The sequence below is a fragment of the Corapipo altera genome, unplaced genomic scaffold (genome assembly GCF_003945725.1).
Source record: "Corapipo altera isolate COAL_440 unplaced genomic scaffold, ASM394572v1 45, whole genome shotgun sequence".
Lineage (NCBI taxonomy): Eukaryota > Metazoa > Chordata > Aves > Passeriformes > Pipridae > Corapipo > Corapipo altera.
The window spans coordinates 25,179,716-25,204,997 of NW_020884877.1; the positions used below are offsets into that span (position 1 = coordinate 25,179,716).

Consider the following 25,282-nt stretch of genomic DNA (forward strand, 5'->3'; position numbering starts at 1 on the left):
AAATGGATTGGTCACACCCAGGGCTGTCTCCAGAGTAAATTTTCCCTGATCTGTGACTTACGAGGTGCCAATAGCAGCCAAAGACCCCAGAGGGATGTTGGTGGCAGGCTTCCGGAGATCTCTACTCATGTCGAACCCAACCATCACACCTGTATTTTGCAGACATAAGTGCAATTTAGAGTCAAGAGAAGTTATAGTACATATAATACACATTAAAATATGTAATATAATTTAATCAATCAGTTCATTGATTGATTCAGAGTAGTAACTGTATCACTTCATTGCACTGCCACACAAACGAATACTGGCCCCCATGGATTGCTTGGTAAGAAACTGTGTCTTTCATAGAACCAAGCCACTTCTAACACATCAAAGAACCCTTTGTCCAGTTTGAACAACGCTGGGCAGGGGAAAAGAAACAATATCTGAACAAAACCCATCTTATCTTAATACAAACCTCACAGAAAACAATGGAGTCCAATTGTTGAAAAGAAAAATGCCAGTGTTCATCACAGCAGCACATGTAGCAGGTGGTACTACCCCCGGACCAGATCCATTACAGGTCCCTGCATTCATGGGGGACAGCCACCCTTACAGAGCAGCCTGTCCTGTCCATGTTGAATGATGATCACATGCACATTTAGCAGAGAGAATAACAGTGCTCTCTGCACGTAGGTGGCACCTTCCAGCCAAGGGATCTGCTTTGGAAGTAGGCATTATCTCTGCTTTCCAGATAGGAAAACAGAAACACTGAGAGGGCAAGTGATTGTCCCAGCGTCACGTAGAAAACACATGGTAGGACTAAGAATAAAGTACTGAACTGTTATTTTAGGCCAGAGTACATGGTATTATACAATCAGAGAGTCCTTAGCCTAAAAAATTACCATCTAGAGACTCAAGAAAGGAAAACAGGATGAAGCAAAGTATTAGAGTCCCCACATAAAGACTAGAAAACCAAGGTACAGAGTGGTTAAGAGGCTTTGTCCATGGTTGAAGGAGGAGTCATACCAGCCTTGTCAAGAAAACATGACTTTCCTTGTCACATTATCCCAAGTTTTCCTAGAAGACTGCAGGTATCTGCTATAAATAACAAATAAATAAATAAAAATCTGTGATTTAAAATCATGATGAGAATTTGGACAATTTGAAGGCAGGACCAAAGAGCCTCTTTAAGATGCGAACTTCTACCCATCACCATCCCACCCCTCAGATGTCAGACAAATGTCTCCATAACGACACGTGGGCCAGGAGCCAGCCAGCAGTGCTGATGGAATGGTCCTCCCAAGATGAAGGATAAACAGAAGCCATGGGACAAATCTCAGGATAAAGGGGGCAAACACAGATCAGCCAGATGGACACCTTCTCTATTACCTACAGACCTTGCATGGCCACTGATGGGCTGCCAACAGGGCACAATGGCTGGGTTGCCAGACAAGGAACAGGAACTCATCTCTGCTCTGTCTCAGGCTTTGCTGTGCATCTTCACAGCTCATCACCTCGTCTTCTCCATGGAAATCATAACACTTCCTCTCCTCACTGCGCTGCTGTGAGGATAGCACATAAATGAGCACCTGTTGCCAAACACATCCATGGCTTTATTTGTTTATTATGAATACCTTTTCCTTGTTCTTCTCTCTTTTTTCCCCTTGATCAGTCCACTCACCAGCCATCTTTTTCTGTCATCTCCACCATGGAGACAGAGCACCAACAGCCACTCCCTGGTCCCCACAGAATCCTGGCATTTCTCAGCTTCTGGAAGAGCTTTTCCTCCAGATTCAGACCAGATTGACGCCATACCAAAAGCATTACAAATCAAAATGAGTTCCTTAATTTTCTCCTGGAAGACTATTTTGTGGATGCATTTCTGAACAGCACAGCTAAAAGCCTGTCAACTGCTGTAGCTTTCTCTAGATAAAGCGTCCAAGCCCTGTTCAAGCCCTGTCCCTTTTAAGCAGTTACACAACAGGCTTAGCTGGAGGTGAAAAAAGTTAGGCAGAAGTCCATGGAAATGGTCACAAATATCATGCTGAACAAAGTCTCTGTGAAGCACTCTTGATGACACGCTACTTTGCCATTCAGGGACAAAGCAGAAAGCTGAGAATACTCTGATTTTTAATTTCAAAGGGAGCAAACTACTGTCAGGAGGACAGATGTTAATCTCATGTGCCTCTTTGCCAAGTCTCTCAAACATCTGGCACCACCTTTAAATCTTACATCTTGAGCTTTACTCACCTCTTCCTCATCTAAAGTCCTGCCTCAGCAAAGCACTGGGGAAACATCAAAACAGCATTTTCTGGGCTGAACTTGAAGAAAGTTGAAGAGGTGAGTCATCAGCATGGCGGTGATTGCACAGCCCGGCTGCCTCACTGCCTCCCTCCCACGGACCCACGCACACTCGGGAGCAGCTAGGAGATGACCTGCCAGAGCCCACATAAAGAGGATCTGAAGATGGATGACTGACCTCCTGCTGTGCAGTGATCAGGGGTCAGATCCAGGCCACTGCTCACCATTAGCTTCTGCCACAGCCCCCAGGAGGTCACCACAGTCTCATGGCTTCCAGGGCCAAGGGCCAAGGCCATCATAGAGGGAACCAACAAAGATATTCTGAGCCACTCAGGTTAAAGCCATCTCCTCTGTGCTGCAATTATGCCTCTGACCTGACTAGTACAAAAGTATGGACAATCTGGTAGTACAGATGCATGGACAATGCCAAAGTCACCTCTTCATCACCACCCAAAAAGTAATTTTCCAGATGGGATGACTGCTCCCAAAGAGTAGTTCTGAGAAGGTCTTTTGTAAGACTAACCAATCCACTTTCCAATGAAAGGACAACCTGATTAATTTTAAAAAAACATCATCCTATGCAATCTCCACCATCCAAAGCCTCTGACAGCCCCTACCAGAGAACTGGTCTGACTTGCAAGAAGCCACAAAAAGCCTTGCCAGAGATTCTGGCTGCGTGACAGAGGAAAAACCCTACGCTTGTGTATGAAACTCAACAACATAGAGAATTCAGGACATTCCTTTCTTCAGAAATAGGGAAGAAATCCCTAGGGAAATGGCCAATCCCCTCTGAACTCCATCAATCATATCTGTAGACTGTTCACAGAGAAAATTATCCACCTCTCTGTTTCAACGAGATAGCAGGCTGGATTTTCCACACTGGCTATTATCTTAGAGAGCAGCAGATAATGACAAAGCTTCTGGACAAGGAAGCATGAAAACACGGTCAACCCAGCCAGGAAATTATGGCTGAGACAGTCTGTACATTGCTGCTATTCCCAGTGTAATCTGGCTCTGGGCATCATCCAGGTGGTGGATACATGCAGGAGGGGACCACCTACATTGTCTGTTAGACACCACCACCAGCTCTACCAGCTCTGGCTTCTAACTCCACCAGCTATAGTTTATGATTGCAGATATGATCGCTTGCAAACACCCATTGCATTTTTCAGTGAACTTACTATAAAATATAAAATGGTTTTTTTTTTCCTTCACCCAAGAGATGAAGAATGGAAAATGTTAGATAAGAATTGTAGCTAATTTTTTTAAAGGGCCAACTTCTCCACTGATGTAAGCTGGCACCTCTCCATGGACTTTAATGGAGTTATGCCAGCTTACATCATCTGATAACTTAGCCCAAAGCTTCTAAATCTATTTGCTGTCATTTTGCAAGTGCCAAATATGGTTTATTTCAGAACTGGTTTCAGTACGATGATACTTTCCACTACCGCCGCTTCAAACGACAACTTACTTTCTTGTATCGCATGACAACACACTTCTTTCATTAGACAGAAAACCTCAGGGATTTTGTAGAAAAAGAAAAACATTTCTTGCACAACAGAAATGACATTTATCTTCATTTTAAAAATGCACTGATGGCTGCATGGCTGCTGCTGGGAGCTGACTGTGGGCAGGCAGCTCCCAAGATTCCCTCTCTGTGCTGGGTGGTTTGCTGAGTGTTTGCCTGTCACAGCACAGCAGCAAAACGTGCATTAAGAAAGTATTTACAAACATGTAGAAAAACATCTGTTTAATGCACAGCATCTCTATAGGGGCATGTTCACATCTGAGTATCTAGCAAGTACTTCAGTCTTTTTGACTGAAACCAGCAAATCTGAGTCTTCCATGCCCTTTTAGGCCAGCTCTAGATGTATATTTTGGATCGCTCAGCAACTTCTCTGTGATTAAATGACAAACTTGAGGGAATAAAGCCAGCTGCACTGCACATCTAACTGAAATGGTTTAAACAGTTATTACCCAGGGAGCAAACAGAGCAGCCTCTGCTTACCAGCACTCAATCGTGAAACCAGGATAACTTTACTCGTGTTGCCGGAGTCATACCAGTAAAATACAGGGAAATAGAAAACAACCCGACCTGGAGCAAAACAATCCAAGGAGGATGGTTGTAGGAGGCAGTATGTTGCTACTGGTCTACAACAGGCTGGGATGACCATCCCGTGCCCTCCAGTTGAAGTATCCCCCGAACAGCTCCTCCTGCCTGTTTGGTCCTAGCAAGGGTCTCCCCACAAGTCCTGCTCCCCTCTCCTGAAGTGGCTGCCACTCTTTTCTTTTATAGCTACCAGCCTGCATTTCAGAAGTTTCTGTTTCACTGTTATTTCTGGTGGAAACAGGCAACTTCATATCACTTTTCAGTACATCCCAGAGACCAAACAAACCAGTTGAATTCAGACAACCATTTCTAGTTAGAGAGGAAAAAGCTTATCCTGAAGAGATCAAAATAGTTTCACTTCAAAGAGGAACATTTCATCTCAGAAAGGCCCAAACAATTTGTTTCACAATTTCCTAAACATTTTTTTTAAAAACTTTGTTATCAAAACAGCATCTTAAATTGTAAACTAACATATGCTAAAAATTAAGAAGAGTAAACGCAATATTTAATAACTAAAGATAAACAGAACATTGCTCTGGGTCAAAGAACTGTTTCAAACTGGTTCAATGTAACCCTTCAAAACTAAATAGCATATTGTTTTGCTGGAACTCTCCTTGAATTTCTGTTGTATCTTAAGGCAAAGGATTTCGCTTCTAGTGCTTCAGCCAGGTCACTGTGGGGGTTCCAGAAGAGGTGGGTAGTTGGAGGTGACAGCCTGGGAGCAATATTCACCTGTCCCTGTCATTCCTCACAGTCTGCATCACACTGCCTGCCCTGCATCAGAGGCACTGGCAATCCTATCACATCTCACCAGACTCCTATTAATGTTCCTGCCAAGCCCAACCCTGAAATGTCATCTCCAATCTCACAGACCGCCTGTCCTACTGGAAGGCTCAGGCTGCATCCAGACAGTGCCCACAATGCAGTGGGAACCAGCTCTGTTCCACCAGGTAGGACCCCAAGCAACCCAGGGCCCCCTTTACAGCCCAGCATCACACCCCTGCTGTGGGGAGGAGGAGGACAGCTACACTAGTGGGGTCAGATGGGGCCTGGGGGAACCAGCTCTCACTTACTGCCCCAGCCCAAGGAGATGTGGGCTTCGTTCCCAGCACTCACAACAAATGGGTTCTCGATTTGTGATCTGCACCAGAGAAGTCTTGACTCCCATCCTAGAAGTTTCTTAGTCAGACCACAAACTCTTCCATGCAGAGCACCAAACACAACCCCACGTTTTATGAGGAACAGCAATAACAGGAGCAATAACAATGTTATATGGTACCACTGCCACTGCTACTCTGAAGGAATAATTTAAATCCTATAAATAACCAAGCAAATAAAAAGAACACATGAAAAAGCTGTGTAACAACCAAAGTAATTATACATCATCCCAAACTGTATTTTCAGAGAATGTTTAACATTACTACTGGTATTACTACTGCTAACTAAACAGAGCAACAGGCTGCCAGGGCTTTAAATAAATTGTATCTATTAGCTTTGGCATTCTTCCTCACAGCCAAGCATTAGCAGTGATGAAGAATCATTTAATATGGCTAATCACGGTAATTTTCTGCGCAGTCTTGTCATAACTATTCCTTCTTCTATAACCAATGAACTGGAAATGAACTATAAACCAATGAACTCTGCTTTCTTGCACCAGAGGCAGAGCTCACGAATAAGGTCTTTTTCTCTGGCTGGGGGACTCAGATGGGCCAGTCAAAAATGATAACAAAAAAGAGGGCAGAAGCCATTTTCTCCGTGGTGCCAATAGTTCAGGCCAGTGAGTTTTCCAAGAGGAAGTCTACAGAGAGGCAACAGCCACTCTAATAAGGTGGGAGAAAGGATTTCAAAGGATAATTTAAAGTCCTGCACTAGGTGCACCTGACAAAGTGACTCCTGCTGCCAGACCATTTCTCCAGTACCATCCGTTTCACAAAACCCTTTCATTTGTCTCCTCGTACTGCAGCAATTCTGCAAACAACTTCCAGCGAGTTGCTTAGAGCTAATCCTCTGAAAATTCATTCTGTAATCCAAGGATTCATCGCTATGGAAACTGCTTATAATCGGTACTTTTTATAGCTTAAAACACCCGGCATCAACAAAAGGTATTGTAACTCCAACTGATAGTTATTGCATTCCCACTGGAGATTGTCAGCTCTGGAAAGGGGACATGCATCTTCCTGCTAATTTAAGGGAATGAATAATATGAAGGCATCTAATTAAGCTCATGAATGAGAGCTCTGCCAACATACAAAGATGAACCCATGATGCCATGCAGCAAGTGGTGGGTCAACATCACGAGCAGTAGCATCAGTCCAGCTCAGCCACCTACTGAGGTAAGGATGGAGGGAAAGTCCTCCTGTGCTCTTCCTACTCTCCCAGTGCAATCAAGTCACAAGGCTCATCTTATATGATAAATCATGCTCAGCCCTTTTAAAAAGGCTTGATATCTTGTGGCCTGACAGCATTGGCCAAGATCAGTGCCTGAGCCTTGTCCTTGGCAGGGAAGGATTTACACCCCATCAACTGACGGAGTTAAGCAGCAGTTTCTGATTACAGAGTTGGAAGAGCACATTCAAGTGAACAGGACAGGAGAGTGCAAAATTTCAAATGCCAGAGGGAAGCCTGAACATTTTGAATCAACCACGTGAGTCTGCTATGGCCAAGTGCAGTCCTGCTCGCTTCGCCTTGCAGCCCAGAGGAACTCCACTTTCTTCTGCTCATCTCTGAGATGTGCCTGCGGAGGGAAAGAGGGAGGACAAAACTTAACAGTACCTGTGGCAGCTGGGAAAAACACTCCAAAAACAGTGAAGAAGGACTCCCCCTGGCTGTAGTCTGGCAGCGTGTTGTTGGACATCAGCTCTGCGGAGTAGCCGACGAAGCCGTTCTCTGCAAAGACACGGAGGGCGAGAGGAGAACCTCAGAAACCAGCAAGGTTGCAGGAGACTCTCCAGCTGATCTCAGCGACCACCCATCCTCTCAACGCACCAAACTGCAGCGGCTGCTTCCAGGGATCATTTGAAAGGATAACTGTCAATTTACAGGGTGGGGGGCGAAGGCAGAAAAGAGGTCCGTGTGGTTACAAGGTTGCAAGTGCCAAGGACAGGCGCAGGGGTGCAGACCAGCACATGGAGAGGCACCACCAGGCTGGGCAGCTCCTGCCAAGCCAGAACACGGATTGTATGGAGTCCTGTCTCCAAGCAATCAGGGCATCTTCCTGTGAAACCTGGCTACCAAAGAAAACTGCCTAAGGGACCAGATATTACATTTTTAATATTATCTATACTTATTTATCCATGCCAATCTAATCTTCTTTCCAAAATGAGCAAAATGATGCTGCCATAAGACAACTGCAGTTCTGAGCAAGCCCTCACACCATATCCCAGTGCTGTGTTCCTGTTAGTCAAGCTCTTGCACAGACAAGACCTGAGATATGCCCATGCTGTGAAGCTGCTACCAACACACCCAATTTATACACTGGTTGCCAATGAACCCAGAGCCAAAAACACCGATTTGCTGCAGGGTGGTCTTTCCCCTACAAGATGACTCTCTCAGTGGAGAAGGAATAAAGAGCTCTAAAACTGCCCACTGCCTCATCATACCCTTACCCTCCTGATGCCTTTGCTCTCCTGTTGCTGCATTAGCATCTCCAAATCTGGTCAAAACATGGGGCTGTGCAGCACAACCAGCTGCACTTCCCCCACCCCCAGTCTTCTGCAGATAATTATCGTGGCACAACAAGGAGCAAATGTAGAGACCCTTGGCTGTACCCCACTCCCCACATCAACTTCTGCCCCGTCTTTCTAAGTCACACACAAAACCAAAAAGTTTTTACTTTCCAAACAAAAAGTTTTACAGAAGATAGGAGAGAGGGAAAAGCAATATGCAGGATATCATCATCACGCACCTCATCTACTCATGCATAATGGAGGATCCCACTCCCTCAGTTCACAGTGGAAGGATGGATCAAATTCTTCTACAAACCTGGATTTGTTAGGAAGAGTTGAGTCTGACAGCTGACGTACCAGCAGGGCATTCAGTAGGAAAGGTTTTAGATGCTTACAGATAGAAAAGATAGCTTATGATAGCTATAGGTTAAGGAATTAATGGATATGTCTATGAAATTAATAATTTCATTTTCAATAGGCAACACTGCCTTTTAATGGAGTATCTTAATCTATGGAAACTTCTCCTCCCTGTCAGCACTCCAAATGGTCGTGCCAGCTGGGGGTGGAAGGTGAGGAAAGTCGGTTCCTTTTTTTCTCCTGCCACTACAATCTATTTCCACAAGACATGTGACTGCAATAACCTGAATTTTCTCATTAGCAGGCAGGATGTTGTTTATGGCTGCACAGGGTGATGGCCAGAAATTAAAAAAAGACTCCATCAAAGCTGTCCCATGCCTCAAAGACAACATTAATAATGTTTGGACAATAGATTAAACCGGAAAATTAAATCAGAGCTCTGAACACAAGACATATCCATTTAAAGTCTCAGAATATAACTAACCACAGAGCTTTGAAGTTGTCACAGAAAAATCCTATAGATAATTAAAAGTTTCCTACTACATCTGCATTCATTGTGTTTCCCAAACATGGATGGAAACACACTGATAGAAGAGGTCTCCTGCTGCTAGGCTTTCTAAAAGCACTAGCTATCTCCACTAGGAACAAGTCCTAGATGAGATTTAAAGGGAATAAGCTCAGCACAACACACTGACCTCTGGACCTCACAGATGTCTGCAGAAAGTGCAGTTTCTGGGGAAGTAAAGGGGGAATTTGTGTAGGCTGTATGTTCCTGTAAGACCAGACCTGAGTGCCTTCAACTGGGATCCACATCCATGATGGCACATGGGCTGGCTGCAAAGCTCCCACCAAACTGCTCAAGGAAAATTTGGTCCTTGGCCAAGGGATTTTTTACAAAGTATGGGCTCCTCATAGAAATGTTAATGTTTCATTAGTAAAACAAAAGAAGTGAGCAAAATATTCATCTCACCCCAAGAAGATCTGCAGGCCTTCTCCAACCTGTGCTTCGCAGCAGCACCATCAAATACATCTATGTCACTTGACAGAAGTTTGATCCACTGATTCATAGATGTTTCTCTTGAAGTGGACTCTATCCTCTCTTGATCGCTTACTCTCATATTTTCCTGTCTTTATCTTTAGGTTTCCCCTAACCACAAATTGTCCTTTTCACACCATTTTCCTAGTTTATGGAGGTCATCTGAAGGCCTGACTCTCTCTGCCAGATGCTGCAAGTCCTTCCCAGATGGGGGTCACCTTCAAATTGAATCTGCATATTTTCTTTAGCATCATCCAGGAAGCTAAGAAAAATGTCAAATAACACCAAACCAAAACCAGACCCCTGCAGAACTTCACCAGGCACAGCGTCCTGCTTTGCAAGTAAACCATCTCCAGCTGGGGCCTTCTAGTGGTGTTTTGAGGCTGTGTAATTCAAATGAGGCACTTTGGGTGCCTTCTGTCTCCTTCCTCATACAAAAGGCCAAGTATACAACCAGGCTGTATTTCCTGCGGTACTGTTTTGGCCATACTATGGCCACAGACTGACCATGAGACTCATGAGTCCAATGTCTGACCTGTATCTGTGTGTATCTGACTGCTCTTAATCTCAAGAAGTGAAATGATACCTTGTGCTCCATTCATTCCTACATCCTTCCCTTTCCTACTTAATTCCCCTAAGCGGAAATCCTGGGTGAAAGAAACAAAGCCTGAAACCATGGCAGATGTCACTGGAACCACAGAAAACGACAGCCATGGATTTATTGAAAGAGCCACAGGATGTGCCTACATCTCTATCCCACTTCTGCTTCCTCTCCTCACGGCTCTGGCAGGTGAGAGGAAGCCCAGCCATTCCACATTTCCCCTGTATACAGAACCAGGAACTTTCTTGACTAATTAAAGAGAAGTTCATCCAAATGTTAGTTGTCATTGCAACCTCATTTCTCATTCAATCACCCTCCTGTGAAGCAAATCTCACATCCCTTTTGATTGGTTTTGCACCAGGATTTGCAGTCACCATCAATTTAAGCAAACTATGGGCACAGGAGCACAGAGCTGAGGACAACGCCCTGGGAGCATCTCCTGCCTGCCCTCGTGCCTGCGACTGGAGCGAGTCATCTATGACCTTCCAGCTGTCATATTAATGGGACTAATTGTAGCTGACAGGGCAATTGGGCTGAAAATCATCCAAAACAACACAGGAATCAGCAACTGAGACCAATCGGTTAAACCAACAGAGCACTTGGTCAGTTGTTCACAGAGTCAATTATCCACATCCCGTTGAAAGTGCACTTCAAAAGGACGAGCTTCGGAAGGAGGAGGGAAGGAAATGCGATAGGGCCTATATTTGGCACTCTGATCTCTAAACAAGGCAAGATCGTTTTATTAATTTTTCTTTTGTAAGATCTTTTTCTCCAGCTTACTGCTGGGTACATGAGATTCAAAACAGATTCCTCCCTCCTTGCTCATTACAAGATGTTTGTCTGACAAATTTTCCTCTCAATCAATTTATGCAACCCCACAGCTTCTAAATCCTGCCTTTAACGATCCTGCTCTCAGCTGGCTTGCAGAGGGCTGGAGCTGAAGTGCTATAAACAATCCTCCTCGTGTCATGCTAGAAGAAAAGAATCCAGTTCCTTCTCTGTGCCGTGTCAGCCTTATGGGAAATGCACAATAAAGAGTGGTAACAATTTATTTTCATCATTAGATACTCAATAAGGAGAAAGCAAATAGTGGGTTTCTCAAGTGGTTGAGCTAATATAAATAAACAATTGGGAAAAACTGACTTAGAGTAACATCTGAATTATTCCTGTGATTTTTCACAAATTAAGTCCTTTTAGTTGCCCATATTACAATGATGTAATAAACAATAAAAACCGCCTAGCAAGTTTGAAATGGAAGAGTTTCCAGGATGAGCATCCTCCATTTGCAAGCACAGGGGGACCACAGGAGGCTGCACACCAGCCTGATGCAGCCAGAGGAGGAGGAGGAAGATGGTCAGGACTCTCACATCCCTCCAGCCACCAGGGATGCCTGGGAGGAGGTACCAGTTTTCATCTGATTGCCACTGCTGCATTCCCCCTCTACCCTGGCAGGTTTCCGTGTTTGAGCTTTTCTTGCACTTTCTCCCACTTCTGACCCTGTGGAAGGGCGTGAAAGCAGCCAAGGAGGTTTTTGGCACTCAAGACACCCCTTACAAGGGCAGCCCCTCCATGAGGCCCGGGGTTTTGGAGGGGGAACTCCAAGAGGTTGGAGAAGGGGCGCAAGGCGAAGCTGCGGTTACACAGGGTCAGGCCATTATGCAACGGCACAGAGGACGATGGCGCTGCCAAGTTCCAGGCAACCTGGAGCTCATTACAGACTAGTCAAGTCTTGGCCAAATTCAATAAGCCTGTTCACAAGCTTAAGGTTAAGCAAAGCCTGGCACCGAGGCAGGGGCTAAATAATGCAAAAATGGAAAACCACCTTAAGAAACAGCTCCCAGAAGACAGTTATGTATTGCACTCTTCTTGTGATTAGAGATTTTAATTACAAAGGTGAATGCTGAAGGCTTGAAATGGTGGGGTTTTTTCTTTTCCTAAAGACATGAACCCACACCTTCCTGCCTGGAAGGTACTTGCTGAGATTTGCTTTCAGAGGAACAGCTGGAAGTGTTTGTCTTGCAGCACATTTCCTAGGTCTGATCTCAGCATTTTCGGGATCCTGTGTGATGTAAGACACGGAGAGCCAAAGAGTAATTATATATCCTTGGCATAATTATCTCTGGTCTCTCTCTTTTTCCCATTTCTTCTTCCATCTCTAAACCCTTCTGGCATAAGCTCTGAAATCCAGTTGTTCCCCTTGGATGCCAGTCCAAATACACACCCAGAACAAGGTCCTGGTGCAGGTGCTGGAGATATCCAGGCACACGAGTGTGGAGAAAACAGGAATGGTCCTCACAACCTGGTCCCACAGCTGCCATCCTCATCTGAACATGCACCTCTGCAGTAAGATAAGGTTTCACTCCTCACCAACCACATGCTTACGTTTTCCTCCTCCAAACTCTTAGCTTAGGGCAAGTACAAGCCCAGAACTTCTGAGATATTAACTCCCCAGTGGGCAAGTCAAGCTCTGTCAGGTTGGTAACTCTCAGAAGCTGAGGTCTATCAGATGGCTATTGAGTGGCCTAAACAAAATTAATTCCTACATAGGCTGAAGTGCTCTACAGCAGGGAAGGAGTGAAGTTCTCCCTCCAAAAGCCCTTACAACACTAATTCTTCTCCTGCCTGCAGAATAAGCTCATCCACGGTCTGGTGACCACCAAACTCACAAACTCACATACTTAACTGCCCATAGCCTATCACAGGAGAACAGTGTCTTCACTTGTCAAGGGAAAATCAGGCATGCCAGCCTTTAATGAAGTAACATTTTGTTGTCAAAGACCACCAGCAATAGGTTTTTCAGCATCTCAGTGTGCAATCACAGATGCATAGGATTAACCACCCACTTAGAAACTGTGGATGTGCAGAGATAGATGCAAAGCCACGAATGTTGTCCAAACCCCAAGGACTTTATCTTAGCGTTCCCCCCACTCTATGCAAATCCTGAAATTTAACTTGAGGCAGCAAACAGTACAGGATCATCTGACACAACAGCTCTGAAAGATGCTCTGCACCAACACAGCCACACTCTGGACGGCTCTGGACTTCCCCAGTGAAGTGCCAGAGAACTACATGGGTCCAGCTGACCACAGCCACAGCCCTGCAACAAACACCATGCAGCACACCCAGTGAAGGGCACTGAAAATGGTGCACATCCCCAGTGGACTGGCATAATTGAAGAGGCATGAAGAGGTCACCAGGGTTGCAAATAACACCTTGAATCACCTTTCCCAGCTGACGAAAAATAAATCAATCAAAGTGGTGCAGACACAAGCCTCCGCATCCCTCTGTGCACACGCTCAGCTTCCTGTGTTTGGGCTTGTTTAACACTGACATTAACAATCACATTTCCAAGCTCTTCCAAGGCCAGGCTGTTTCTACAGCCATGCCTTTGCAACTGCCCAGCTCCAGCTCCTGAGGTCCTCACAATATTTTTCCCAGGCAAGTCCAACACTACCATTGCTACTCTCAGGCATTGCCCTACTGCTGCCAGTAGGGCTGCTGGAGGCCACAGGGCCAGCCTGCCACAGGGCAGGTGGAGGCAGGAATGCATGAGAAAAATGTGGAAAGGTTGGGAGGAAAACAGGGAGAGGGAAGCAGTACTGGAGGTGGACAGAGGACAGCATAGTGGTTTTTCTGTGCCACGAGTCCACTGCTCAACTTGCTGCGGGCTGACACTTGGCCTGTGGGATGCCAAGTGTCAGCCAGTTAAGAGATCTTAACAAAAGTCCCAGTTCTCTAAGAGAATGGTGAGGAAACTGGTGAGTCATGGAAGCAAAGGGCATCAAGAAGCAGAGCTGCACTGACAGGTACAGAGAATAAACATGACCTTTGCTGAACTTCTACAGGGATACAAAAATGTTTTAACATATTCCAGGACATCTGATTCACCTTTAGATAGACAAGTGTTGGCTGCAAGACTGGGAAGAAACAGCAGGAAAAGAGAAGAACTGCCGGGGAGCAGAACTTGAGGAAGATGGGATGGACTGATGAGACTGATGCCCCTGTCTTCTGACAACTACAGCTGAACTCATCTACCCAAGGGACCACATTCACCAAAGCTGGGTTGCCCTTTTCTGCAGCACTACATGTACCACGTGAGTCAGCATGGATCAGTGCACATTTCCTATGAGCCAGGATCATGTCAGCTCCATGTTGGACTTGTGGGCAGCAGCACAGCTCCATAGCTGGAGATGGGGCATGTGCAGCCCAGCCCAGACGAACAAGAGTAAACACAGGACTTCTGACTGCTCCCTGCAGATTCACTCTCCATATGTCACAAATGACATCATGACTTGGGTTCATCTCAGTCTTCAGGGCCACATCCTATCTGCTGACAGCTCCCATAGCCTCAGTATTTCTGCTTGGGGAGTCTTAAACTAGACAAGGAAAAAAAAAGAGAAGACTTTCTGTGTTGAATACATGCAGGTCCAATGACTATGCAGTGATAGAAACGAAGCTATTACACAATTAACACAACGGTATGTGGGCACACAGATCAGCGCAGGAATGCTGCAGAGCATCTGCCTGAGCTGTCAGGGCATTGAGAGATGCAGGATGAAGGAGCTCCACAGCTCCTGCTCTACCCCACCCCAACCCATGTTGCTGTTGGCAGCCCTTAGGAAGAAGTACTGGGAAGAAGAGGAGGTAAGAACGTGAAGGGACTCAATTCCCTCTGTAATTTCATCCTTAAATGCCAGTTAAATACATTTGCTACCAGAAGAGTTCAGAGCGACCGCAGACCGCAAGCCACAGGGAGCAGAAGTGAAAGTAGCAGCTCTTCCACAGCTGTCTCCCCACACAGGATGGTGCCAGCTGAAAATTAAGCACTGGGTGCCGCAGTCAGCATCACCCTATGGCTTGCTGGCCACAGCAAGTGACACCCTCAAAAATGCCAAACCAAAGCCGAGCAGCAAGAGGCAGTCCAGGGCGGGGAGAGAAGCCCATTGCCATTTTTCCACTTGTGGTGAACAAATAAGCTCCTGTTTTATCATCAGCACTAGGGAGATTGTTTCGTAAGTTAGGACAAACACCACACTTACGTTTCAAATTCATCAGAGCTGCAAATAGCAAAAAATAGCAAAGGTTTTAGTGGGGAAAAAAAAGATCAGAGCAAATTTAAAGAAGGGAAGGAGTTCCCTTGCCCAAGACCTTCTCTGCACCCACAATAAGCCCAGCCAAACTAAAATGCGAGATTATGTACAGTCTGTAATTGAAGGAGGGAAAGCCACACTTAAAACAATCTAAAAAGGCCAAGCCCTGAGAAAGGCTACTCGAATCCCTTATCTTTTGATGGAAAAGAATGTGCTCCCTGAGATTAATGACGTGTTTACCCAAAAGGAAATCGCCGCCCTTCTGAAGCAGCGAGTGTTTGTTCCTCCCGAGCCCCTGTTTTCTGCTCCAGAGCTGATCTCCCAAACCTCCTGTTTAAAGTCAACACACAATACGGCTTCCTGCTGCCATGGGCTCCGAGGCACCCCACCATTAGTACTCTCCCGAAAACCACACTCCACTGCACCTGTCTATCCCCCACTGCCACTGGCAGAGACAAAACTGGGATATTTCGATCAGACTTTGAGCACCACCAGTATAGAGACAGGCGTCACACTGACAGCTGCCAGGAACCTTGCTGCAGGGAGATGAATCACCCCCATGCATAAATATTGCTCAGTTCAGCAGACAAATTAGCAAGCGTGGAGACTGACAGAGCTGTCGAGGGAAAGCACTCTGGGCGACCTCTTCTTAAGCTGCTCAGGGTTTTGGCAGTGCATCCTGCAGACCAGCTTGCTGCAGGATGCTCTTGGAAAGAGCTTTAACATCAGCAATGGTCCGCTGTGTTAGCAGAGGCATGAGGAGTATGGGATGTGTTGCACTGAATACCCTCAAGCGAGCAAGAAAGCCTGGAGCAGAAGCACTGGGGATGATCTGTTTGAGGAAACCCGCAAAAAAACTGCTCAGAGGTCATCAGCCCTTTACATATGTGACAAACCCAAGTATTCACATCCTCCCTCTCTGGTAAATGCACCCCAGTAAATGCACTCAAGCTTCATCTCCAATCTCCTCATGGGGCATCTCAACCACGAGAGCCATCAGGTCACGAGCACCTCCTCTCCCTAAAGCCAATGGACCTGCAATACTGTGTGCTGGCCAACAGCTAAAAATAGCACAAAAGGCAGAATAAACAAAGGGAACTGCTTAAATCTGTCTCTGATGTTTGTCTTTAGCTGATGGAGCAATTTTCATTTGCAGGATGCTTTCACCCCTCTCAGATCATGAGGCAGACTAAGCTCCCCCCCAAGCTCTCCCCAGCCACATCTCATCTCCTGCAGGACTGGACTGGGTGGAAGGAAACGCTAATTTCTGCCAAACTCCCCATGCGCCTGCTTTATCTCCACCTCAGCTTCTCGGCAAAGTGGAAAACCACTAACGTACACAAGAGCACACTTGGAGCCTGAAAGGACCCACACAGGCAGCTCCTCATCAGAAAAGCACTGCTTAAATAAAGGAAAACTTAGGAATTTGCCTGTGGAAGTAGCTAGTAGAGCTGTTTGGCTCTTACTCTGTCTTTACGGATTGACAAAAACTTTTATTTTTTGCAAAAAAGCCAAAAAATGGATATTTTCTGCAGGTAGAAACTTTAATATTCTGGTTATGAGAAAAAAAGGGAAGATATTTTAGCACAGGTGTTTCAACTTTATAAATTCCACTTATGTTTTATATTATTTAATGCTAAGAACTAGACTTGCTGTAATATATAAATCCTTCCATTACTATTTGATTTTTTGATGTGGTATCCACAGCCTGGCGTGCTCGGTAGTATTCAAACCAGCTGGTGAAAACTATTTTATTCATTACAAAGAGGACAAGAAGTAAAGTGTCCCTTGCTCCATCCTTCTTCTAGGAAAAGAGTTTTCATCAATGGGATATTATTATCAATTACAGAGTGGTATTTCTTGGAAGTCATGTCCAGAGTCCCCAACTGTGGGAGGCTCTGCAGAACTTCTCCAATGAAAAACCCTAGCCTCAAGAAATCAGAATTTAGGCTGAGTCAAGGCACAACAATTGGAGGAAAATGAATGGCAGATGAACAGTGATGACACACATCCTTTGGACTTCTTGGAGTGACCTCCTCTCTATCTTGGAGCTACTCTGTGTATTATTTTGGACAAAGCCCAAACCGTGCTGATCAAATCCCCATCTTTCAAATTAAAGCAGTTAACTATGATAAAACTGAATCCACTGGATCCTGCCATGGTCTACACAGTCTTCTGCCTTTGTGACTAGAGCATCCCATATTTCCAAATTATGGATGTATTATCCACATGACAATGGTACTTCAAAACAGAACTATTCCATTTGTTGACTTTCTGATTTTGTGTCTAAAATGATAGTTTGCTTTTATTTTTGAAAGGTTTTCATTATCCTCTATACAACACACACACATCTACAGCTTCAAGTCTAGCTTCAGAATGCAAATGAAACTGGAAATCAAAGAGCGTTTGATTTTGGAAAGGTTGAGCAAGATGTTGTCATCCCCAAAAAATTTTTTTGTTTGTTTGAAACTATTAATTGAATTCCATTTAAATCAGAGAATAAATTTTTCCTACCAAAATCAATTTTTCAATGGATGCACTTCCCCTTTGAGTAAAAAAGAAAACCAGCAAGAACCACTGGGCCATAACCCAGGCTAATGAAGGTACAACCAGGATAAAATCCCTCATCTACAGGCAAAAAAAGGCCAAAAATTATTAGCACAAGCCAGGAGAGAAGATGATGAAGAGTAGATAAGGATCCATGGCCCACGCAAACTTTTCTCTTTAGCCTAGGAGAGGAATGCAAACTAGAAATGCAGTGGCTGGAGGAAGAATCTAATATCTAGAAATTATCTTCATAAATTAAATCCCTAAATAAGGAAAGCGGATTCAGGGCACAGCTGAACTGTGACTGGAATTAAACACTGGGGGAATGAAAAAAAGAGGAGGTAAAATATCTTCATAATTTGAAAACAATTATGTGGTGGTAAAAAAAAAAAAAAGAGAAAAAAAGTCAATGCAATTAAATAAAGCTGTCCTGTTTAAACACAGCAACAGGGAGAGAGGGAGAGATTGTGAGATTATATATATATATATCTTTCTCAAACCAGTCAGTTTTATTAGTTCTCTAGCATTAAACAAGTTGCTGGTGAGCAGGGAGCCTGCACAGGAGGCTTTATGGGAGGAATGGGTGGAGAAAGCCCACATGAAGGCAGCATCTGGCAGGGGACAAAGCCAGTCGAGGTATTTCAGGATTTGTTTACAAGCTCTAGGAAGATGAGCTTAGAACTGCCTTGCAGGGAAACAGCAAATAATTAAACCAAACAATGTGTACAAAATCCCCTGTATAAACCAGGAGCAGTAGTACCTATTAAGCAAGTTTAAACCTGTAACAACTTCAGCAAATTCTCTCCTGCTCCAGGAATAGATCTGGGCCAGCTGGTCCCACTACGGAGTCCCATGCTTTAGGGTTTCAAGTGACACCAGGACCCTCCTCATCCTTGGCAGCATGTGGCAGAGGGCAGCTCGCTCCCATGCCCCACATGGCCACTCAGATGGCGCAGCCTGGAAAAGAGAAGACTGAAGAGGAACACCAGAGGTCTTCCAAGCAAGGTGGTTCAATGAAGAAAGGAAGGACACCAGATTGTCCCCGACTCCTCAAGAGACCCAAAATAGTGGGTTTTGGCTGCAGGAAGAGAGGTTTAGCTGACATAGCTGTGACTAGAGCAGGGTCCCCAAGGATGCAGCAAAGGATCCATCACGGGAAATTTTTAAGAGCAGATTAGATGTATGTGGCATCCATCACCAGCACAGCCCAGTGGATGAAGGAGGGCAGGGACCTGCAGAGCCAGAGCTCTCCTCCCCTCCTTACCCACCTCATAAGAGATGCTTCAGGGCGATGGGCTCAGAAATCCTACCTGGTCTCAGCAGAGCAAGGGTACAGGGACGCCAGTCCCAGCCCCTGGGGTGCAGCAGCTCTACCGACACCCCAAGCTGACACCTGTCAGCAAGTCAGACTGCTGCTCCTCAACAAAGGCCTGCTGCTGGATGTCCTCCAGCAAGGAAACACCGTGAAAACCTACCTACAAACCCGCAGTTACATCTCAACCTAATGTTTTGTTTTTTTTTTTTTTAAATAAACTGTTTTAAATACCTACTTCAGAGAGCCTGGACAGAGCGCTGTAGCTTTCCTCTCACTATCTAAATAAGGCCTCTAACAATGTTATCACTTTTCAAAACACATCTGTCCCCCAGCTCCCAGCCCAGACAATTGGCAGGTAACCAGTTAATAAATGTCTTCGCCAGACTGTTGAATAGGCTGGCCCCAGCTCAAGAGTGATGTCAGGGCCATTCAATGCACTATAATTGGAAAAACCTGGGAAAAGCAATCCCATGTTTTTCAATAAATAACGAGTGTATTAGCAGTCTCCTGCTTTTATTCACCATGGTATCTACCTTGTTCGGTAGCAAAGTGAGATTTTTTTTTCCTGCTGCCACTCATTCAGTGATTTCTATTTGGAATTTGATGCCAGTTTCCAGATGTGTCTCAGGCCAGGAAGTCAGCAATCGGCCTGGATAAAGCCTCTGGGATTAGCTACAGATCATCTTCTAACACACACATCCTTCCTGCACCCTCTCTTATGATACTGGGGCACACCCCTTGCACCCAAAAATAAAACAAAACAACCCAGAGTCGAGCAAAAGCCCCTGACTAGGATGCTTTGATCATTTTCATATTACATATGGGGGAATATAATTAATTAATTCAGTCCATCAAAGCCCCAGAGGCACCATTTGAGAGATCTTTGCACTGGAGTGTTTATACACATACATCACTTTAACAATTGCAGGTTCTCTGTCTGATGGAGCAGCTTCAGGCAAAGCTTATCTCCCACAGCTCCTCACCAGTCGTACCCGCAGGAGAGCATCAACTCTCCAGCTCAGCCACAGAACACTGGAGTGGGATGAATCTTCAAAAGCACTTGCCCTCAGAGGAAGAAGTGAAGATGATAAATGAGTTTTCTGGGCTCTGTGTGAGCAACTCTGGGAAGCTAAAACTCAAGTGGGTGACAAGAAGGATGTGGTTTGCATGGAAAATAATCACAAGCAGAAGCACCCTGACAGCAACATGCCTTTTAAACCTCCCTATGCCCCTGAGAAATGAACCACTCAGATTTCCCAGTCAGGAGGAAAGGGCTTAGCCCCACACAGCCAGGCTCCACGCTTGCCCCAGCCACATGGTACCATCTGCTTCAGGACAGGGGGGATCCCAGCCCAAGGGGACACAATTACTGAATTACCAACAAAATAATTTATTGTTTTCTCCCCCAGGCATTTAAGAAGCTGCTGTCGGGCCCCTTTTGCTCATGTTGTGATTCCTTTCATCTCTCCATCAAAGCACAGCCAAATTAACACCAGCCCTCCTCCCAGTGATCGCCCCCCATGCGCTCCCACAGCCGCTCTGCTTTAACAGGGCACCTGGGAGCCACTGCCAAAACAGGAAAGCAGGCGCCTAATTGAAAGGGAGTATTTGGGAGTCACCCTACACAAAAATTAGCAGAGATATGCTAGGAAAATAAAAGAGTGGGCATTAACGGACAGCTTATCTTCTTTTTCCGTGACTCTAACGTTCGGGACATGAAAAGGCCAAAAAGTTTCACATACTGTTCTAAGGAGCTGGTCAGGGATAGGAGCATCCTCTCCTCTGCTTTCACTGCTCCTCCCAGAATAACTTGGACTGATTTTGAGGTAAGGACCTCCAGAATTAAAATGCAGATTGTACACAAGCCAAAAAATCCCTGCTACTATGAACATTTGTAGCAAGTGCTGGGTCTTGGTTAAGGGTTGAGAAGTTGAGCACGGACTGATTTCAATTCACCTGTGTTAGGTTTGGTATAAACACTAACCTGTGCCTAGGGAGAAAGAGAATATGGATGTCTTCTGTCCGAAGGAAGGACCATGGGGGTCTCTGTTTATGGAGGGGGCCTGAATTTTAAGATGAGTGGCCAGGGACAGCTCAATGAGGCTGGTTTTCAGACAGAACAGGGAGCTCCTCTGCTCGCTACCCACCCTTGGCTGAGATCCCAGCCTGGGACTGTGACCCAGCCCCAGGGGAAGTGCCAGCTGGAGCCAAGGGAGGATTTAGGATTAACTCCAAAACATCAGCCAGTCCCACCCCATCCTGCGGGCAGCCTGTGGAAAGGAGCAAAGCCCTCGGGGCCAGACAGAGGGACAGAGCAGGCTGGCAGGGAGCCGGCAGTCCCAGCGGGGTCAGCAGCATCTGGAGAAGCAACCCAGAGCACTCCCTGTCTGCTGGAGCTGCTCAGTTCCTCCGGCCCCAGCTTCAGGCTGCAGGAGCCTGGCTAGCTTTGGAGCGGGAGCAAGCCACGGCAAGAGAGAGGAAAAAAAGGAGAAAAAGCAGCGGGAAGCCCTGCTGAGAAGCCCCCTTTTGTGTAAACACGCTCCGTCCTCAGACTAAAAATAAAGGCAAACCACAGGAAGGGAGTGAGTGCTTGGACAATATCCGATTTGGTGTGTGCCTGGGTGTGAGCTGCGGGAACAGGGAGAAGAGCAGGGGACTCCACCCAGAGCAACCACACAAAGGCAGCCGGTTAAGACCTTCAAGATGGACAGGCATTCCTGGAGATTATTTAAATCCAAATAACTGCTGCTTGGCAGATGTGCGGTCCTTTGGTATGTGCGCAGCACTTGGAAACACTAAGTGAGGGAAAAGGCTGCCATGACAGGAGCAGGAAAGGCAGGATAATGGCACATGGCCCATTTTACAGGTTCTGAGACTGCAACCTGAGGCTGTGAACTGAAAGACCATAAACCTGCCACAAAAAAAGGACACAACCCAGAAAAGATGTCAGCTGAAATCCAGCTCAGAGGTCTGTCCTCAAAAACTACCTCTCCCTGCACGCTCAGTTCCCGCTGTAGCCACAGAACCACACTCAAAACAACTGCATGCTTGTGAGGGCTGTGGAGAGATGATTAGTGGACTGCTCACCTCAAAGGGGTCTCAAATGCTTCCCCAAGTGCTGGGCTTTGATGCATTGCACCCCACCATTGCCATCAGCTGGCTTCACTGACACCTACACATCCCACCTGCAGCCCTCTTGCAGGAGGGATGCTTTGCTGGTGGGGGCAATTGCACTGGAGAGAAGAATCCATCCATCCACACAGCGTGAGGAGGCTCCTCAGAGCCCAGCGCTCACCGTTGGTGCTGACACACCACTCAGAGGCCTTCTGGGGAAATGCAGGACTCGGGAGGATCCCACCACCCAGCCTGGAGGGAAAACGCACTCTCATCAGGAAGCGGTCTGTGAAAGGAGAGAAACCCACAGCTCTCTCGGCCAGCTGCATGGCCGCAGGTCCCACTGTATGGGCAGAACTGCTCTGGGGTACTTGCATTTGGGGCTTGGATCTGGCCACCATCAGCCCAATGTCCTTCCACCCACTGGAAGCCCTCCTCTCTTTGGTCAGCTGTGGCTAAACTGCAGCATCTGCAATGCTCAGCCACCTCGTTTCCCTTCCTTTCTCCATTTTCTGTCAGAAGAAAATGACATAGTGCTCACCAGTGGAGGAAATCAAAGACAACTATGTTGACCTCAACTTGGGCATGCTTCCTGCTGACGTCTGTATTCCTCTAATTCTTGCCTCCTGGGGCCATCTTCACTTTCCTACCATCAGGCCTCACCTTGAGTTTTCATTTTTCTTTACTATTATAAAGGTCTCCTATGAGCACAACCAAAATGCAAAACCCCTCCATTTACTTTAGAAAACAACTTCCAATGAAACACAGCTGTTTGGAGCAGCTCATTTGCTTTCTCTGCAAAACAGGCCACAGCAACAACCGTCCTTGCTTCGTTTTCATTCACAAGTACTGCTGAAACTTTCACAGGCTTTCATTTGGGGCATTTCTTACATGCTAAATATAAGGCTCTTTCCATAAGGCTCCTTCTGTAAGAAGTGTCTTTCCATAAGGCTCTGTCTTACAGGGGAGCAGCTGCTTCTGTCCCCGTGCCACATCGTCCTCACACACTGTACCAGCAGTACGAAATAAAACAGCAGCATGAAAGACAGCAGTGCCACCGGTGCTATGAGTACCCACATGACTCAGCTCCTGCCACCTGGTTCAGCGGCTGAATCACAGCTATCAATCAAAACTCAAGATCTTTCCTTTAAACTCACTTTAGTAGGTCACTTGCAACCCCCCAAGGTGCTGCCGGACACAGAGGAAGCCAAGAAAAAGGTGACACCTTCTGTTTACTCAGCTAATTACACTTATTGCTGGAGTGGCTGCTGCGGCACTTGTAGGCTGCTTCCACAGCAACAACCCACGCCTTCAGTTGTGTTTCCCAGCGAACACTTCTTGGGGATGCAGATGGAGGGAGGGGAAGGGGGCTTGAGGTGCAAGAAGGGCTGCACTGAACCTCTGCCTTGCCCAAGCTGGAGCCATCACTGCTGGCTGAACTCAGTCTGGGAAAAGTTAACAGGAGAACTCACACTCACAGCTCCTTGAAACCCAAGCGGTCACCTACCCTCACCCAGCTCCCTCCTTATCTCCCCAGCATGACTCTGGACAGCAGATCCAGTGGTGTGCAGCCCGGGGGCAGCACTAGTGGCACAGCCAGCACAGCTCAGCACAGGCAGGGTCTCAGTGACCTCAGAGGACTCCAGGAGAAAATCTTCTTATCTCAAAGTCACAACCCTCCGTTTTCATGGGCACAATGCTTAATGCTGAGTTAGGCAGCAGAAGGCAACAAAGAGCAACTGCAAACACAGATGCTCTCTGTTGTTAGAAAATCTCTGACTGCAGTACAAGTATAACAAGCATACACATTGAGAGCTGAATTCCTGAGGTTAAACACCTAAATTATAGGACATCTTCAGTCATGCTCTGGAAATACTTACTTCCTGCAAAATTATTGGTTGCCTCTAAAAGATCAGTGCCAAAGGACAGGGGATACATCTGGAAGCTCTGAACTCTACCTCTGCCCAAGTGTGTGTAACTTCACACACACAAATGATGAGAAAACCCCAAGAAATTAACACCTCCTGACCTAAATGCAATAAACCCCCAGTTTTACCTGGATCAAGGTGTGTAAAGGACCCAATGACAAAGTCCAGTGTTGAAACAGCCAGCAGGAGGAGCAGCAGGAGCTGGAGCCTGATTATCCACTTCACCCCAGCCAAGTTGATCCCCTGCAGGCCAAACAGGACAGCCAGGGAGATCCCACGCACTGCCCAGATGTTGCTGAGGCTCAGGACATCTGCAATGGACTCTGCAAAGCCAGTGATGTACATGGCACCTGCAACACACTGTGGGAGAGGGCTCTGTGAGTGCCCCATGGCAGAAAAGGGATCCCCATGCCGGGCTTGGGGATCTCTGTTCAGACAGACAGACATTTGCTGTCACAATACAATGCTTTTGATGTTACTCTGGCCTACAGGGACTGAACCTTATTGCTCTACAGCACACTGCCAGGGCAGCATAGCTACAGCCTGGGCAAACAGAGAAGGTTGGGTGCTAGGGCCAGCCCCACAGCAACATTCCACTGGCTTTAAAATTTACCCTCCACTAACACTCCAGGAGAAACCACACTGGCTTCTCTGAGGGAGAAAAGGATGAGTCAACCTCTACGGCTCCTCTCTTCTGTTTCTCTGGAGGAAAGGGTCCCAGTTCAACACCTGCCTGAAGAATTGCAGTTTGTTTGCCCCTTCATTGCCTTCCAGGGGTTATTTTTAACTCAATGTTTAGTTTGGATGTAAAAAAAGATGCTTCACTGGCTCCCCATCTTGTTGCTGGAACGGAGCCTGCACTTTAAAGAAGAGCACATTGTGCAAGCTGTGCCCCCCCCAAGCTCTAGGGAAAGCTGCCTGTTTGCCTTGCAGCAGGGCAGGACATGCACTCTGCCCGGGGTGGCTGAGAGTCTGCAGGATGGGACATCTGCACACAGGCTCGGGCCTCAAACCCCTCTGCGGGACAGCAATCTGAAATACCAGGACATTTCCTTCTAGAGGTTCCCACTAACTGACACTTGAGCAACAACCCTTTCCAGTGCATGGCATCCCTGGAAAACCAGGTCAGGATTTGCTGACATGAGTGGTATGAGCTTGGGTCCTGCAACCCCACTATCCCTGTCCACAAATGAGGGATGTGCAGCACAGCTCCCACATGCCTGGACGGGAGAAAAC

At 46.4% G+C, this 25,282-nt stretch overlaps 1 protein-coding gene across 1 annotated transcript in view; it reads right to left on the reverse strand.

Moving 5' to 3' along the window:
- SLC12A8 (solute carrier family 12 member 8) overlaps window positions 1-25,282 on the reverse strand; it is a 51,048-nt gene that overhangs the window by 15,778 nt on the left and 9,988 nt on the right. Inside the window, exons 5-7 of the mRNA XM_027637476.1 lie at window positions 24,175-24,406; window positions 7,166-7,279; window positions 62-149 (exon numbers count right to left, since the gene is read on the reverse strand). Of these exons, the coding sequence (XP_027493277.1) occupies window positions 62-149; window positions 7,166-7,279; window positions 24,175-24,406 (434 nt within the window). The remainder of the gene's footprint in view (window positions 1-61; window positions 150-7,165; window positions 7,280-24,174; window positions 24,407-25,282) is intronic.